A 14,050-nucleotide genomic window follows, 5' to 3' on the forward strand; every position below is an offset into this window, starting at 1 on the left:
TGACACAATTTAACAACCCGTAATTCTCGAAATGACGAAACATTACCGTGTTCCGTTTAATTTTACATGAAACATATGCTTTACATGCGCAATGACATAAAATTACACTTACTGCCATTGAAAACAAACGCCATATGTTGAGTAAAATTACACGATTTACAAAAATCAACGTCATGTAAAACTAAAACCAAACGTAAAACTAAGTCATTTTTGATGCTCGTATATGTCAGGGTCAGGAGACGTAAATTTACACGATTTTTTCTAGGTGTGTGAAACAAGCGGTCAACTATTTTCGTCCGCGTCCTTTATCACCTATTTTTATTAGATTAGATTAGATTAGATTTGCAGTCAAACATACAATAGTAGTAGTTTGGATAATAATAAAGTAAGGTTTTTAGTTCAGTTAATTTTGCACCGCTCATATACTTGTAGAGGAAATAATCGAATTCGCATGATTTTCAGATGAACTTCTTAAAAACCAGAGATGGTGTTTATGTGATGGACGAAAAAGATGTTCTTAATTGTCTCTTCGACACACACTTTCCAGGTTGTAACGATCCGGAGCTGAACAATGTTCACAGATCTCATTTGGATTGATGATTCGGACTCGTGGGCGTTAGCACGCATATTGGTTTCCTCTGAATCGGTCAAGTGGGCAGTTGACAGCTTGGCTCCGTACAAATCATCCGGAAAAGAAGGAATACTTCCCGTGCTACTGCAAAAGGAATTTGATATTCTTAAACATACCTTGAAAAAGTTTATGCTTTCCAGTCTTGCTACCGTATATATCCCGAAAGCATGGCGAGAAATAACTGTTAGATTTATTCCCAAAGGGGGGCGCTCAAGCTATGAAGAAGCCAAGAGTTTTAGGCCTATCAGCTTAAGTTCTTTTCTTCTGAAAGCTTTGGAACGGATAATCGATCGTCACATCAGGAACGTTAGTTTAGTTGAATATCCACTGCACAAAATGCAACGTGCATATCATTGTGGGAAATCCACGATCACTCTGCTTCACGATGTTGTTTACAACATACTAGCATACTAGCTTGGGTGTATTCCTAGATATTGAGGGTGCTTTTGACAATGTGTCCTTCCAGTCTATTCTGGCGGCGACGCGCGATCAAGGGATATCTGCATGTATCCCGGGTTGGATAAACGCAATGCTTAGTAACCGCATACTTTGCTCGTCACTGCGACAGGCTGAGATACGGAAGTTGAGTATTTGCAGTCGTCCTCAGGGCGGCATTCTATCACCTTTGTTATGGAACTTGGTAGCCGACGGCTTGTTGAAGAAACTCAATGAGCTTGGATTTCCAACCTACGGGCTTGCTGACGATTACCGAATACTAATTACTGGATTTTGCAACGGAACAATCTTTGACTTAATGCAACAGGCATTAAGAGCTGTCGAACAGTGGTGTCGACAAGTTAAATTATCAATTAACCCAAACAAAACTTCCATGGTTATTTTCACGAAGAAGCGAATAACAACCGGGGTTCGTCCCTTGCAGTTCTTTGATTCTGAGCTGCTGTGTGCAGATCAAGTCAAATACGTTGGAGTCATATTGGATTCCAAACTGAATTGGTCTGCTCACATTGAGTTCAGAGTCAAGAAAGCGTGCATGGCCTTCGGGCAGTGCAGACGAACTTTTGGAAAGACCTGGGGTCTCAAACCTAAATACATCTATTGGATTTACACGACGATTGTACGTCCAATACTGTCATACGGATGCCTTGTGTGGTGGCAGAGGGGAGAGGTGGTGACAGTCCAGTCAAAGCTAAACCATCTGCAAAGAATGGCGCTCATGGCGTTGACTGGTGCTTTCACCACAATTCCGACTGCTGCTCTTAAGGCACTTCTAAATATCAAACCATTACACATACACCTCAAATAAGAATCACCATCATGTGCATACAGACTGCAGGTTACTGGGATTTGGAACAGTAATCATGTTGATCTTGCTACCAGTCATACACAATTGTGGTCGCAAATGGTTACATGGGGTGAAGATATTGTTGCTTCCAGCGATATTACACTCACATGTAGTTTTCCTTAAAGGAAATTTCATGTGAAGATTCTCTCTCGAGAGGAGTGTTTGTTTGGCTATATGGAAAGACAACAACAAACGCAAGTGGTCTGTTACACTGACTGTTCCCTGATGGAGGGACGTGCTGATGCTGGTGTCTACTGTCGTGAAATGAGATTGGAACAATCTCACTCACTAGGTGGATACTGTACTGTATTCCAAGCAGAAATCTTTGCGATTATGTGCGGGGTACAATCAGCCCTTCAACTGAGTTTGTCCGGCAGTGTTATAAACTTCTGCTCCGATAGTCAGGTGGCAATCAAGGCCCTTAGCTCAGACAAATCACGGCCCAAGCTAGTGATCGCGTGCCGAACCCAAATCGAAGAACTAAGCATCGTCAACACTATCTACCTTGTCTGGGTACCCGGACATTCCGGTATTACTGGAAATGATTGGGCTGACGAATTGGCCAGGGTAGGTTCATCGATTGACTTCGTTGGTCCTGAGCCCGCGCTGCCAATTTCGACAAATTGGATAATGGAAAAAATACGGTCCTGGGTTTTGTCCGAGCACCGCAATTATTGGAAAAATCTACAAACGTGTCAAGGCGTTTCTAGAACAACCGTGCCCAGTGATTTCGAAAAATCTCCTACATTTTTCGTAGCTCCGGCATGCTGACCAGGGCTTTAACCGGCCACTGCAAACTCAATTATCACATGGCAACTATTCAGCGCGCTGAGTTCTTTTCATGTGATCTTTGTGAATCCGACTACGGAACCTCATATCGTCTGATATGCAACTGTCCAGCGGTAGCGCAGTTTTCGGCCGTCCTTATATAGACGAAACCATGTTTGGACGACTGAAACTCAGAGACATACTAAAGTTTCTTATCCAATGTGGTAAAGAGCTTTAGGCTTACTCGCAGGCAAGTTGAACTACTTGTGAGTTTAATTTACCTGTTGTTTATTTTTGTTTTTGTGCTGTTATTTATTCCACCCTTCCAATTCTACTTCCTCACACCTGTTTGTCCTTTCCTTTCGCTCAGGAACTGATGAAAATACACGGCAAGGCACAAATCCCCGACTACATACGGGAAACGTGCCATTTAAGCCAATATAGTCTGGTTCCTGATGTACATTTCATGCAAGTAATTAATTTGATACAATTTTATTTATTTTATATTTTTATAACTTTTTAAATATCGTTTATTTTTTATTTTAATGATTTAATTCTGTATATTTGCTTTATTCATTAAATTTATTTTGTTTATTTTATTCATTCTATTCAGTACATTGATTTTATTAACTTTATTCATATAATTAATTGTATTCGTTTCATTTTATTTATTTAGTTTTATTTATTTTCTTCATTTCTCGTTTCATATATTTTTTATTTCATTCAATTCTTTCATTTCATTTAATTTATTTATTTTATTGATTTTATAATTTTTTCCCAGTTCATTACTCAGTTTCTTCATTTTATTAGTTCTTTTAGTCATTCCTTTTATTTATTTCAACCCATTTGATAGTTTGAAACAATTTTTTCTATTGATTTTTTAACTTTTTTTTATTTTTGTAAAATTTTGCACTTAGTGAGTTGAATTAATTTGATTTATTTGTGTTTTAAATTTTATTTGAATTATTCATTTTACTTATTATATGAATTTGACAACTTTTTTCATTTTTTTGGCTTATAAATTTTTGCCTTTCTCATATAAAGAAAGGCCATGCAATCACTCCAAAAATCAATTTTCCAACCGAGGCCCGGAGGGCCGAGTGTCATATCCCATTCGATTCAGTTCGTAGAGATCACTAAATGTCTGTGTGTATGTATGTGTGTGTCAAATAATGTCACTCAATTTTCTCAGAGATGGCTGAACCGATTTGTACAAACTCAGTTTCAAATGAACGGTAGAACGCGCCCATAAGACGCTATTGAATTTTTAGTTGATCGGACTTCTGGTTCAGGAGTTACGGGTCACACAGCAAATTTCCATATAAACTGGTAACCCTATGATGTCCGAATGATGTAATACATATTCAAATAGTTCGACATTACTTGGATTTGTGGGTCTAGATAATTAGGGACCAATTAAAGTAGTTTTGACCACATTGGTCACCTATGAAGGATCTGGATGCCTCCTGGGAACTCGCCATGTTCCAGTGCTAATGTCACACCTATTTTCCAATAAACTCTTAACCGATGTTTACAAACTTGATTTCAAATGAAAGATATAATACTCCCATTGACTGCTATTGAATTTCATTCAGTTCTGACTTTTGGTTCCGGAGTTAAAGGTTGGTTATTGCGGTCACATAGGAATTTCTCATATAAAACGGGAACAATCATAATACCGCATAGATTTAAAATCTATTGAAATGAACATAAAATTACTTCGATTCGCAGGCCTAGATCACTGATCGCGAATCAAAAATTATTAGAATGTATTGTTCACTATCGATAATTCCGGAAGTCTCGGGGTTCCGGGAAAATTCCAGTTTTAAAGCCACTTCGGTGATGACTGAACCAAATTTCATTAACCTAGTCTCAAATTGAAGGTATAATATGAAGTTCTGTGTTGAACACTCCATCTACACCACCACCTCTTTCCTCTCAACCCCCGCCCCCTCTCTCATCCGCCACCCACTCAGACCGACCTTCATTCACCCGTATACCAAAATAAGTTAGATGATTCCCGACGCATCCTTCCCCTCCAACTAATTATATTTCTTCCCTTCTCCACCATGAAGTTAACATGAAGACAGCATGAAACTCATGCTGATTCAGCTAGGTATATAAATATTATATTTTTGTTTGTTTCAAGTGTGTCAGTATCGACATGTTGCTTTCAATAAAAAGTTTTCCTAACAACAACTTTTGACATTTTTTTATAATTCTTACTATTTGCAGTCAAAAATACAATTTTCTTTTTGAATATGATTCTAAACGCCATTTTAAATCGAAATGCTCTTAACAAAAATTTTCCAACATGTAGTAGTTCTCGAGATATTTTAACTTTTGTTTTAACAACGCCATTATTTTGTTTTATTACGACCTTTTCATAAGTTAGTCGCGTTTCTCCATCAACAATAATAGGTTTTACAAAAGGCCCGTAACCTTTCGTGCAACTTTCTCTTTGACATCAAGGCGATATTGTGAAACATTTTAAAGTTACATGAAAACAACCAACATATGATTCAGCTATATAGTTTAATCAACAGACCCTATGGTTGAAATATATTTTGGTTGCTTTCATGTAACTTTCAAATGGTTTACAATATCGCCTTGATGTCAAAGAGAAAGTTGCACGAAAGTTTACGGGCCTTTTGAAAAACCTATTATTGTTGATGGAGAAATGCGACTAACTTATGAAAAAGTCGTAATAAAACAAAATAATTGTGTTGTTAAAACAAAAGTTAAAATATCTCGAGAACTACTACATGTTGGAAAATTTTTGTTAAGAGCATTTCGATTTAAAATGGCGTTTAGAATCATATTCAAAAAGAAAATTGTATTTTTGACTGCAAATAGTAAGAATTATAAAAAAATGTCAAAAGTTGTTGTTAGCAAAACTTTTTTATTGAAAGCTTCTCCATGATCCAAATACACTAAAAAGGTTGCTTTTACGTCTTTAAAACGATAAACGTTAAATTTTTGACATTTTTCGATGGGGTAACGCGAATAACTTTTAAAAAGAGCATCATTACACGAATTAATTGTTTTTGAAGTAACAAAATTTCAAATATCTCGAAAACTATCGCATTTTGGAAGATTTTTGTTAAATGCATTTTGATTTTAAATGGTGCTTAGAATTATATTCTGTAATAAAATTACAATTTTGTATGTCAATTAGTATGAAATTTAAAAACATGTGCGAAGTTATTGTTAGAAAAACTTTTTTACCGATTTTTTCTCCATCATGCAATCACAATCAAAATGTTTCTTTTCTATTTCGGTTTTCGGTAACAAAATATAAAAAATTTAAAAAAATGGGTTTTTTCGCAATTTAAATTTTTATCATAAATTTTTGTTTTTTTGAAAAATGACACATTTTTTTCAGTGTATATTTTTTCAGACAGAAGTATTCATTCCCTGTAACTTGTTCTCAGATAGTTTTGCTGTATAAAATACAGTAATCGAACAAAATTTTTTTAAAGTTCTTACACGTAGAAACGTTTACGCCCTTTTGAAAAATTACTCGTGTATCAAAATATTCCAATTGCCAGAGAATATCATGGAGATTCATACAGCGAACACACCTGCAAAGTTTCGTTCGAATCGACGATGGTCATATTTTGCGGTCGGCCGGTTTCTCGTGGAATCCCTCCATATTATTCGTATTACAGGGTGTTTACTTTCTACCGAATTAAGTAGGCAGTTACTAAATTTTGAGTGAATACCTATCTAATTTCGTTAAAAGTGTAATAACCCATAGAATGAGTAACATGTAAGATAAAAGCTGGTTGAACATCACACGACTAAATGAACGACCGAAAATAACAGTCGCAAGAACACACGCTTCGTCAAACCTGTTTTAAATATATTAGAATGTAAAATTCGACTATAAATTTCAAGCGTAAAAATCGGACGGATCTCTTCGAAAAAAACCTTTAGTAAAAAATATATCCCTTTCTTTCAAAAAACTTTTTTTATTCGATTTTTAAACATGGATGTTGCGCTATACGCATTTTCCTGCGAGCGAATTATTGATACTGGAGGTTCATCCTTGCCGACTTTTTCGGGTGAGCCTTTTTCTAGCGATTCTTTTGCTGAATGATTTTGGTCCGATTTTTACGCTAGCTTTTTATATCCGCTTTTTACATCCTAAGATATAAAAAAGTGGATTTTACAAAGCATTATCTATCCATCCGACTTTTATTTCTGGCTGCTCAAATGAACCCAGTCAAAAAAGACAGACGAACATTGTATGGCGAGTTTAACATTTTGACGTTTGACTCTACTCGTCTGTGCTAATTGCCTCTAGTAATACACGCGATTTGCGAATGCGTTTTTGGGGCGATTTAAATACTTAAACAAATTTTCTGGCAGCCTCAATTCACTTGGTTATTTTTCGTTGCTCATGTTTGGTTCTAGCTTACGCCTTCTCGTGGATCAAAGCACAACACGGATTTAAACGAATGTAATATTACAACAACATTTACCTCCGTGCCACTAACTGTATGTGATATTTCAACCGAAGTGGTTGTGGGAATATCTACCGTTCTGGGCGAAGGATATGTGGCCAACATCCAGTCCCATTCTTCATCCTTTGGATTATTCGGTATAAGCGCCGTGAAGGCCACCTGACTTCTTATAAACACCACTCTAGTACAACAAGCCTCAGTAAAACATTGAGTCCTACCTGGAAAAATATAAACACGACTACATTATTAGAACCTGCCGTGCGTCCCGGAAGCGTCTTGAGGCCGTAATTGCGACAAGAATGGGATCTCGATCGATGATAAACGTAGTTTAAAATTTTAAGTAACATATTTCTTTTAAATACATGAAATAGAAATCCAAGCTGAAATTTTCTAGAATTTTTATTTTTGCATTGACAAATAGTTAATACTATACCTATACCAACATTCGTCTACATGAGTAAATCTTCTCTGATTTTTTTGTACACGTTTCTACCATGTTCCATCGTATATTCCGCTAATTTGCATTTCACTACATGATTTATGGTTATTGTTTTTATTTCCATTGGAAAGAAAAACTTTCCATTTAGCGGGCTGCAGTTTATTGAAAACTTGAGCTGGGTAGAGAACGGATTTCGAAATCAATTTTCATCCGCATGCCCTACGGATATCACCAATTACTGGCATCACGTGTAAATTTGCATCATCGCATCCGTCAACGGAGACCGTCCCGATCAGTGAAAAGTACTAAATTAACATACAGGGTGGTTCTAGGTTGTAACTGAAAAATCTCATAGCGAAATTCATTTTTCAATCATGATAGGAACGACTAGAACTATACTCATAATTATTCCCTCCACAATTGTTAAAGTGCTGACACAGCGTAGTTAGTAAATCGATTGTCTTGTACGCAGCTTACTTGGATTCGATTCTCAACCCCGCACATAGAGTTCGAGATTTATCGAAAGAGATTTTTCTAACCCAAAAAAGAAGCGAATGACTCTAAGTTTAAAACCTCTATAAGCTGTGTTTATTCGAGGTAACATTCCCACCTGTGGTTCACTATCAAAACTTACTAGCTCTCGGGTTCCAACTGCAACAGTTAAATCATCGCAAAAGCGTGCAATTGAAATCGGATACCGCCGAGAGTGAGTGCATGAAAACGTTGTTCTGCCTGACGATGATGGTGCAAGATAGCTTTAGGCAAAGTGTCTCGTGTGATCTGTCGTCGCTCAGGGTCGGCTGGAACCGCCTTTATCCCGTGCCCTTCCGCAATGTCGGCATTCCGACTCTGCAGTACCGGTATCTTTGTCGAACCCGGTTTCACCTCATCGGAACCGGAGGGATTTATGTAGCCAATTGTTATTCGGTGCCATAATGACAGCTGTGAGAGCGCTATTTTCTCATATCAACTGCCAGCCAGTCAGCATGCCGATACTTACGGGCCAGGTCATCATCGTTCGCGCGGGAGTAGGTACCGGTACCTAAGCAAAGGTGTTGGCGACTCCCGAATCGAAGAGTCAAATACAAGGCACGAATAACTTGAGTACTTTAGTGCTGCGGGATAAATTTCATTCAAGAACTGCCAGCTGACGGATCGTGATGATGGCTGTGCAGTTTCATTTTCGCTTTCGGCAATTTTCGGTGCAAACATTTCCTCACATCTCGTTACAGTTGGAGCGCTGGGATTTCAAGGGTTGAAATGCAATTGATTCTATGAAATTGTTAGTATCTCGCTATAAATTGCTCCAGGATTGTATCTTGCCGAACTGAACTTTCGAAACACGTAACGAATGTTTACCGGAAACTGTAAAATTTTCAGGGTTCAGATTTCAGGAATCCATTACACACCGACAGCGCTACTTCCCCTTCGACAAGCCGCATTCGACTGCCGTAAAAAGATTGAATCAATTTTCAGTCATCCTTACCGCGCCGGTTAATTTACCAAACCGTGTGCAATATGCAGCACAGTGAAACACCCAGCAAAACCGAAAACAACCCCTCGAGGGTCTCGAAATTACAAGCACAAATAACACACTTCTTCCCAGTACCACTGTGCTCTAGGGGTTAGAGCGCAACGAGAGGATGTTAATTTGGTGGCAACGTGGTTTTATTAGGCAATCATTTGTTTGGCATCGTCCGTCGTTTCGCAATCGTCTAGCTGGCTGGATAGCTCAGGGTCTTACGGAATGATAGTTTGCAGCGGCTTCGGCTGACTGGCTGACTGACTGCATCAACCGTAATGGTGCTAAGTCGTGAATCTCGTAGAACCAGTTGATTTGGCTTTCGGGGAAGATGATTACACGGCTCTCGACACGATTCACACCTTCTAATTATCCTTCGTCGGGGTCCGAAATAACACACGCACACCCCTCACTCGATGACTGTGCACTGTACGATGATTGATTTGATTTGGCAAACTGTCCCACTGACCTATAGTACGCCATTACTGTGCGGATTAAGGTTATTGCTATTCGTGGGATTAGGTTTCGGCTCCAATTACACAATCAATCGCGACCTCCGGATGAGTCCGCTTCCATTGTTAATTTGGCAAATATATGTAGTAATCATACCCAATTTTATTGTTTGTCTCATTTGCAGTGAATGGCGGCTGGAGTCAGTGGAGTGCTTGGTTGGAGTGTCGCTGCCCTGGGAAACCGGTGCAGGGACGGAAACGGACGAGAACGTGCAGCGATCCGATTCCACTGTATGGTGGAGCACCCTGCGATGGACCGAACCAACAGAAGACGGCGGACTGTGTCACGTGTCCCGGTATGTGTGATTGGTTGAACATAATTTCTCATTATCGATCAATTCCGCCTATTAGTTATGATCAATGGTTTCAATGAGGATTTTCTTTCTCTCCTGCAGAGGACACACAAATCATTACACCGAATGGGTTCGAGGATAACACCTTTGGTAAGTTGATATATGGTGCTATGATTATGCAATTAGTGGCGGTTCGCACCTAAATCTGGGCAAACAAATCGATTATGGACAAATAACTTCTTACAGATGGTTCCATGAGATCATGAGAAATTTATTTCAATTCCTATTATATTTCTTAACACAGATACGTTACCAATTTCCATCGCAGCAATAAACTACAGATCATTTGAGAGTTACAAGAAAGCAATAAAAATATGATTCATCTATACTGCTTTATTGAAGGAATGACCTTGGATATGCAGCTATTTATAAACAGAAAATCCACCGATTATTCCGAAATAATATTACCAAAAAGTTTGCCAGAACTGGGTTATTGCTCAAGACGCGCTCGCGGGCTCCTCTAGTTCCACGTAGCTCGAAGCAATCCTCGTCTTTCCGGATGACCAGCCCGACTGGCATCATGCTCGCTATCACGCAGGATGCATCGTGTGATACCGTGCGGTAAGCAGATATCACTCTGAGGCACATCACGCGGTAGGTGCTCTCCAGTTTCCGTAGGTAACTGGTTACCCTCAGTGCTCTTGACCATGACGGGCCGTCATACCTAAGGATAGATACTGCAACGCCTGCCAGTAGCCTACGTCTACTGGCGCACACCTTTGAGCTGTTGGACATCATCCTCGATAATGCCGCAACAGCAGTCGAAGCTCTCTTGCTCGTATAGTCGACATGGCTACCGAAGGTCAGCTTGTCGTCTATAATAACTCCGAGAGACATCAGACTCCGTTGTGAGGTGATCACGACTTCTCCCACATGGATAACTGTATATTGTGCCGACTTGCGGTTGTTGACGATAACTACCTCCGTCTAATGCTGAGCGAGCTCCAGGCCTCTCGCGCTCATCCATTCCTCCACCGTGTTGATCGCGTGTTCTGCAGTTAGTTCTACCTCAGGGATTGACTCCTCATAGACCTCCAAGGTACGTCATCGACAAAGCCGACGATCTTGACCCCAGGAGGGAACTTCAGCCTCAGAACCCCGTCATACATGAGGTTCCATAGCACCGGGCCTAAGATCGAGCCCTGCGGGGCTCCGGCGGTAATCGGAACCCTTTTCTGACCGGCATTAGTCTCGTATAGCAGTACGCGGTTCTGGAAGTAGCTTTCCAGGATCCGGTACAGACCCACCGGTAGGCTAAGCCAGTGTAACGAGAGCGCGATGGCATCCCAGCTTGCGCTGTTGAATGCGTTCTTCACGTCAAGTGTCACTAACGCAGAGTATCGAATGCCTCGCCTTTTTCGTTGGATCGCTATCTCGGCAGTTTTTATCACTGAGTTGATAGCGTCCACCGTGGACTTACCCTTCCAAAAGTCGAACTGGTTGCCGTCCGTATCTGATGCGTACGGGGTTAGCCTGTTGAGGATGATCCTCTCAAGCAATTTACCAGTCGTGTCGATCAGACAGATTGGTCTGTACGCCGATGGGTCGCCTGGCGGCTTCCCCGGCTTCGACAACAACACCTTTTCCATCTATCGGGGACGCTGCACTCGTCAAGGCATCTCGGCATAGCTAGCCTGAACATGTTCGGGTTCGTTATGATCACTGCCTTGAGAGCGCAGTTTGGAACTCCATCCGGCCCTGGAGCTTTGTTTGTTGCTAGGGAATTAGCCACTGCGAGTAGTTCTTCGTTCGTCACCGGAGCAACTGTCACGTAGTGCAGGTGGACGGGGGATTGTGGCTCGAGACGGGAAGAGTACTTCGATAATCTTCGCCAACCGGTCCGGAGACCGTTCTGGGGATGAAGAGCCCCCTTTGGTCTTGGCCATCACGATTCTGTAGGCGTCACCCCACGGATTCGCGTTGGCACTCTCACACAGGTTGTCGAAACACGTTCTCTTGCTGCTTTTAATGGTCTTGTTAAGGGCCGCAGCTCGAAACACTTCACGGCGGTTCTCTCTTGCATCCTCGGTGCGAGCTCTTTGCATCCTACGTCTAGCTCTGAGGCAGGCTGACCGTAGAGCTGCAATCTCGGCACTCCACCAGTATACCGGGCATCTGCCGTTTCTTGGCAGTGTTTTTCTCGGCATAGTGGCGTCGCACGCGCGTGATAGAACAGCTACCAGCGCATCCCCGCTTAGACTGTCGGTGTTGGCCTCCAGTCCCAGGGCCGCGGTGAAAGCTTCGCTGTCGAAGTGATTGGACTTCCACCCGCGTACCTGACAGGGATCTCCCGCCCTCGGATGCCGCACACCATAGTTGATCTTAAAGCGGATTGCTAAATGATCGCTATGGGTGTAGCTTTCGTCTACCCTCCATTCCATGCCTGGAGCCAGACTCGGGCTGGCAAATGTTACGCCGATCCACGCCTCCACCCCGTTTCTACGGAATGTACTAGCGGAGCCATTATTAGCTAGCACAGTATCGAGTTTCGCAAGCGCCTCCATTAGCGCTTGACCCCTGCTATTTGTACAGCGGCTGCCCCACTCCACTGCCCAAGCGTTAAAGTCTCCCGCTATGACAACCGGTTTCCGGCCCACTAGGTCTGACGAGAGCCTGAAGCGTAGCAGCTGCAATAGAACACCCCATTGATCTTGGCAATCGCCACACCCTCGGCGGAGGAGTGTATTACCTCTTGAACCGGGAACCGCCCCGTTGTACGGATTGCCACCATTCCAGACCCGTCCGACACCCAATTGCCGTTGCCGGCAGGGATGTTGTACGGGTCTGATAGAAGGGCGACATCTGTCCTCGACTCCGAGACCGACTGCCACAGCAGCGGTTGGGCTGCTGCACAATGGTTAAGATTTAGCTGTGTGACGTTCACGGCTTCTTCTTATTTGCCTCACCGAAGGGACACGAAAGTCCGCCCATAGCATGTTTATGGGCTTGCTTCTTAGTGGTGCAGATAAGGCACTTGTGCGCCTTAGTGCAACCCCGCTCCTTATGCCCCTCCTCGCCGCAGCGACGACATAGTTTGCTCCTGTCTAAGCCCTTGCACTCGTAGGATTTCTGACCGGACTCAAGGCACCGATAGCACCTATCCACTGAAGGCGGCTGGGGTATGCTAATAGGGCATACCGACCAGCCGATCTTCAGCTTACCTTTCTCGGTTACCTTTTTGGCATCCGCCTTTAATAGCCTGAGGTAGGCTACTTGGGTGCCAGAGGGTCCATCTCTAAATCGCACAGAGGCCCGCTCGATTGTGACGTCGCACTGCTACTGAACGGCTGCGACGACATCTTCTACGGTCGTGAACTCGTCCAGATGCTTGCACTGGAGAGTCATTTCCGCCTCTAGCGACCTAACCTGGGCGCCTTCACCAAGGACCTCTTGGGCCAAGGCCTTGTACACCGCACTAGATTGTGCGCCTCGCTTCAGCACCAGAAGCATTTCTCCCGTATTGGTGCGTCTCACGCTACGCACATCTTTCCCAAGGGCCGAAAGGCTTTCGGCCGCCTTCATCGACTTTAGGACGTCGGCGTATTTGTCATTGTCGGTTTTTAACCACAAGGCCTCGCCTCTGTCCTTGGCCTTCTTCGCGGGCCACGGTACCTCCGGTGTCGGTGCCGGCTTCTTCTTGGTGACCAGCGTCCAGGGGTTTGCACCCCCCCTGCCCCCCGGTCGCGCCGTGTTGCTGGTACCATCGCTCTGCCCAGCGAGGTCACTCTCGCCCTCGCTTACCTCGACCAAACGACGTCTGGCCTTAACGGTTGCACGCCGTGTGGTGTCGGTTTTAGCACCCTCGCCTGGCGACTTCCTAGGGCGCTTCGCGTTCGGCGCCGTCTTACGATTGCCCTTGCCTTTTCCCTTCGAGGGGAACTCGGCCGCCGCTCCGAGCGACATGGCTGCTCCATAGAAGGTGAAGGCCACTGTCTGAGTGCCTGTATCGACCTTCTCTCTTCCCTCCCTCTTGGAGGCCACTGTTTGGGTTTCTCTGTCGGACTTCTCCCGACATTCCACCCTCTTGGCATAAGCCTGCTGTTCCTGTCTTGC

General features: G+C 42.8%; 1 protein-coding gene across 1 annotated transcript in view; it reads left to right on the forward strand.

The window, feature by feature from the left end:
- The window catches only part of LOC131679706 (netrin receptor unc-5-like), a 176,149-nt gene that overhangs the window by 5,978 nt on the left and 156,121 nt on the right, over positions 1-14,050 (forward strand). The window contains exons 2-3 of the mRNA XM_058960441.1: positions 9,770-9,940; positions 10,040-10,087. Of these exons, the coding sequence (XP_058816424.1) occupies positions 9,770-9,940; positions 10,040-10,087 (219 nt within the window). The remainder of the gene's footprint in view (positions 1-9,769; positions 9,941-10,039; positions 10,088-14,050) is intronic.

The sequence above is a fragment of the Topomyia yanbarensis genome, chromosome 2 (assembly GCF_030247195.1).
Source record: "Topomyia yanbarensis strain Yona2022 chromosome 2, ASM3024719v1, whole genome shotgun sequence".
Taxonomy (NCBI): Eukaryota; Metazoa; Arthropoda; class Insecta; order Diptera; family Culicidae; genus Topomyia; species Topomyia yanbarensis.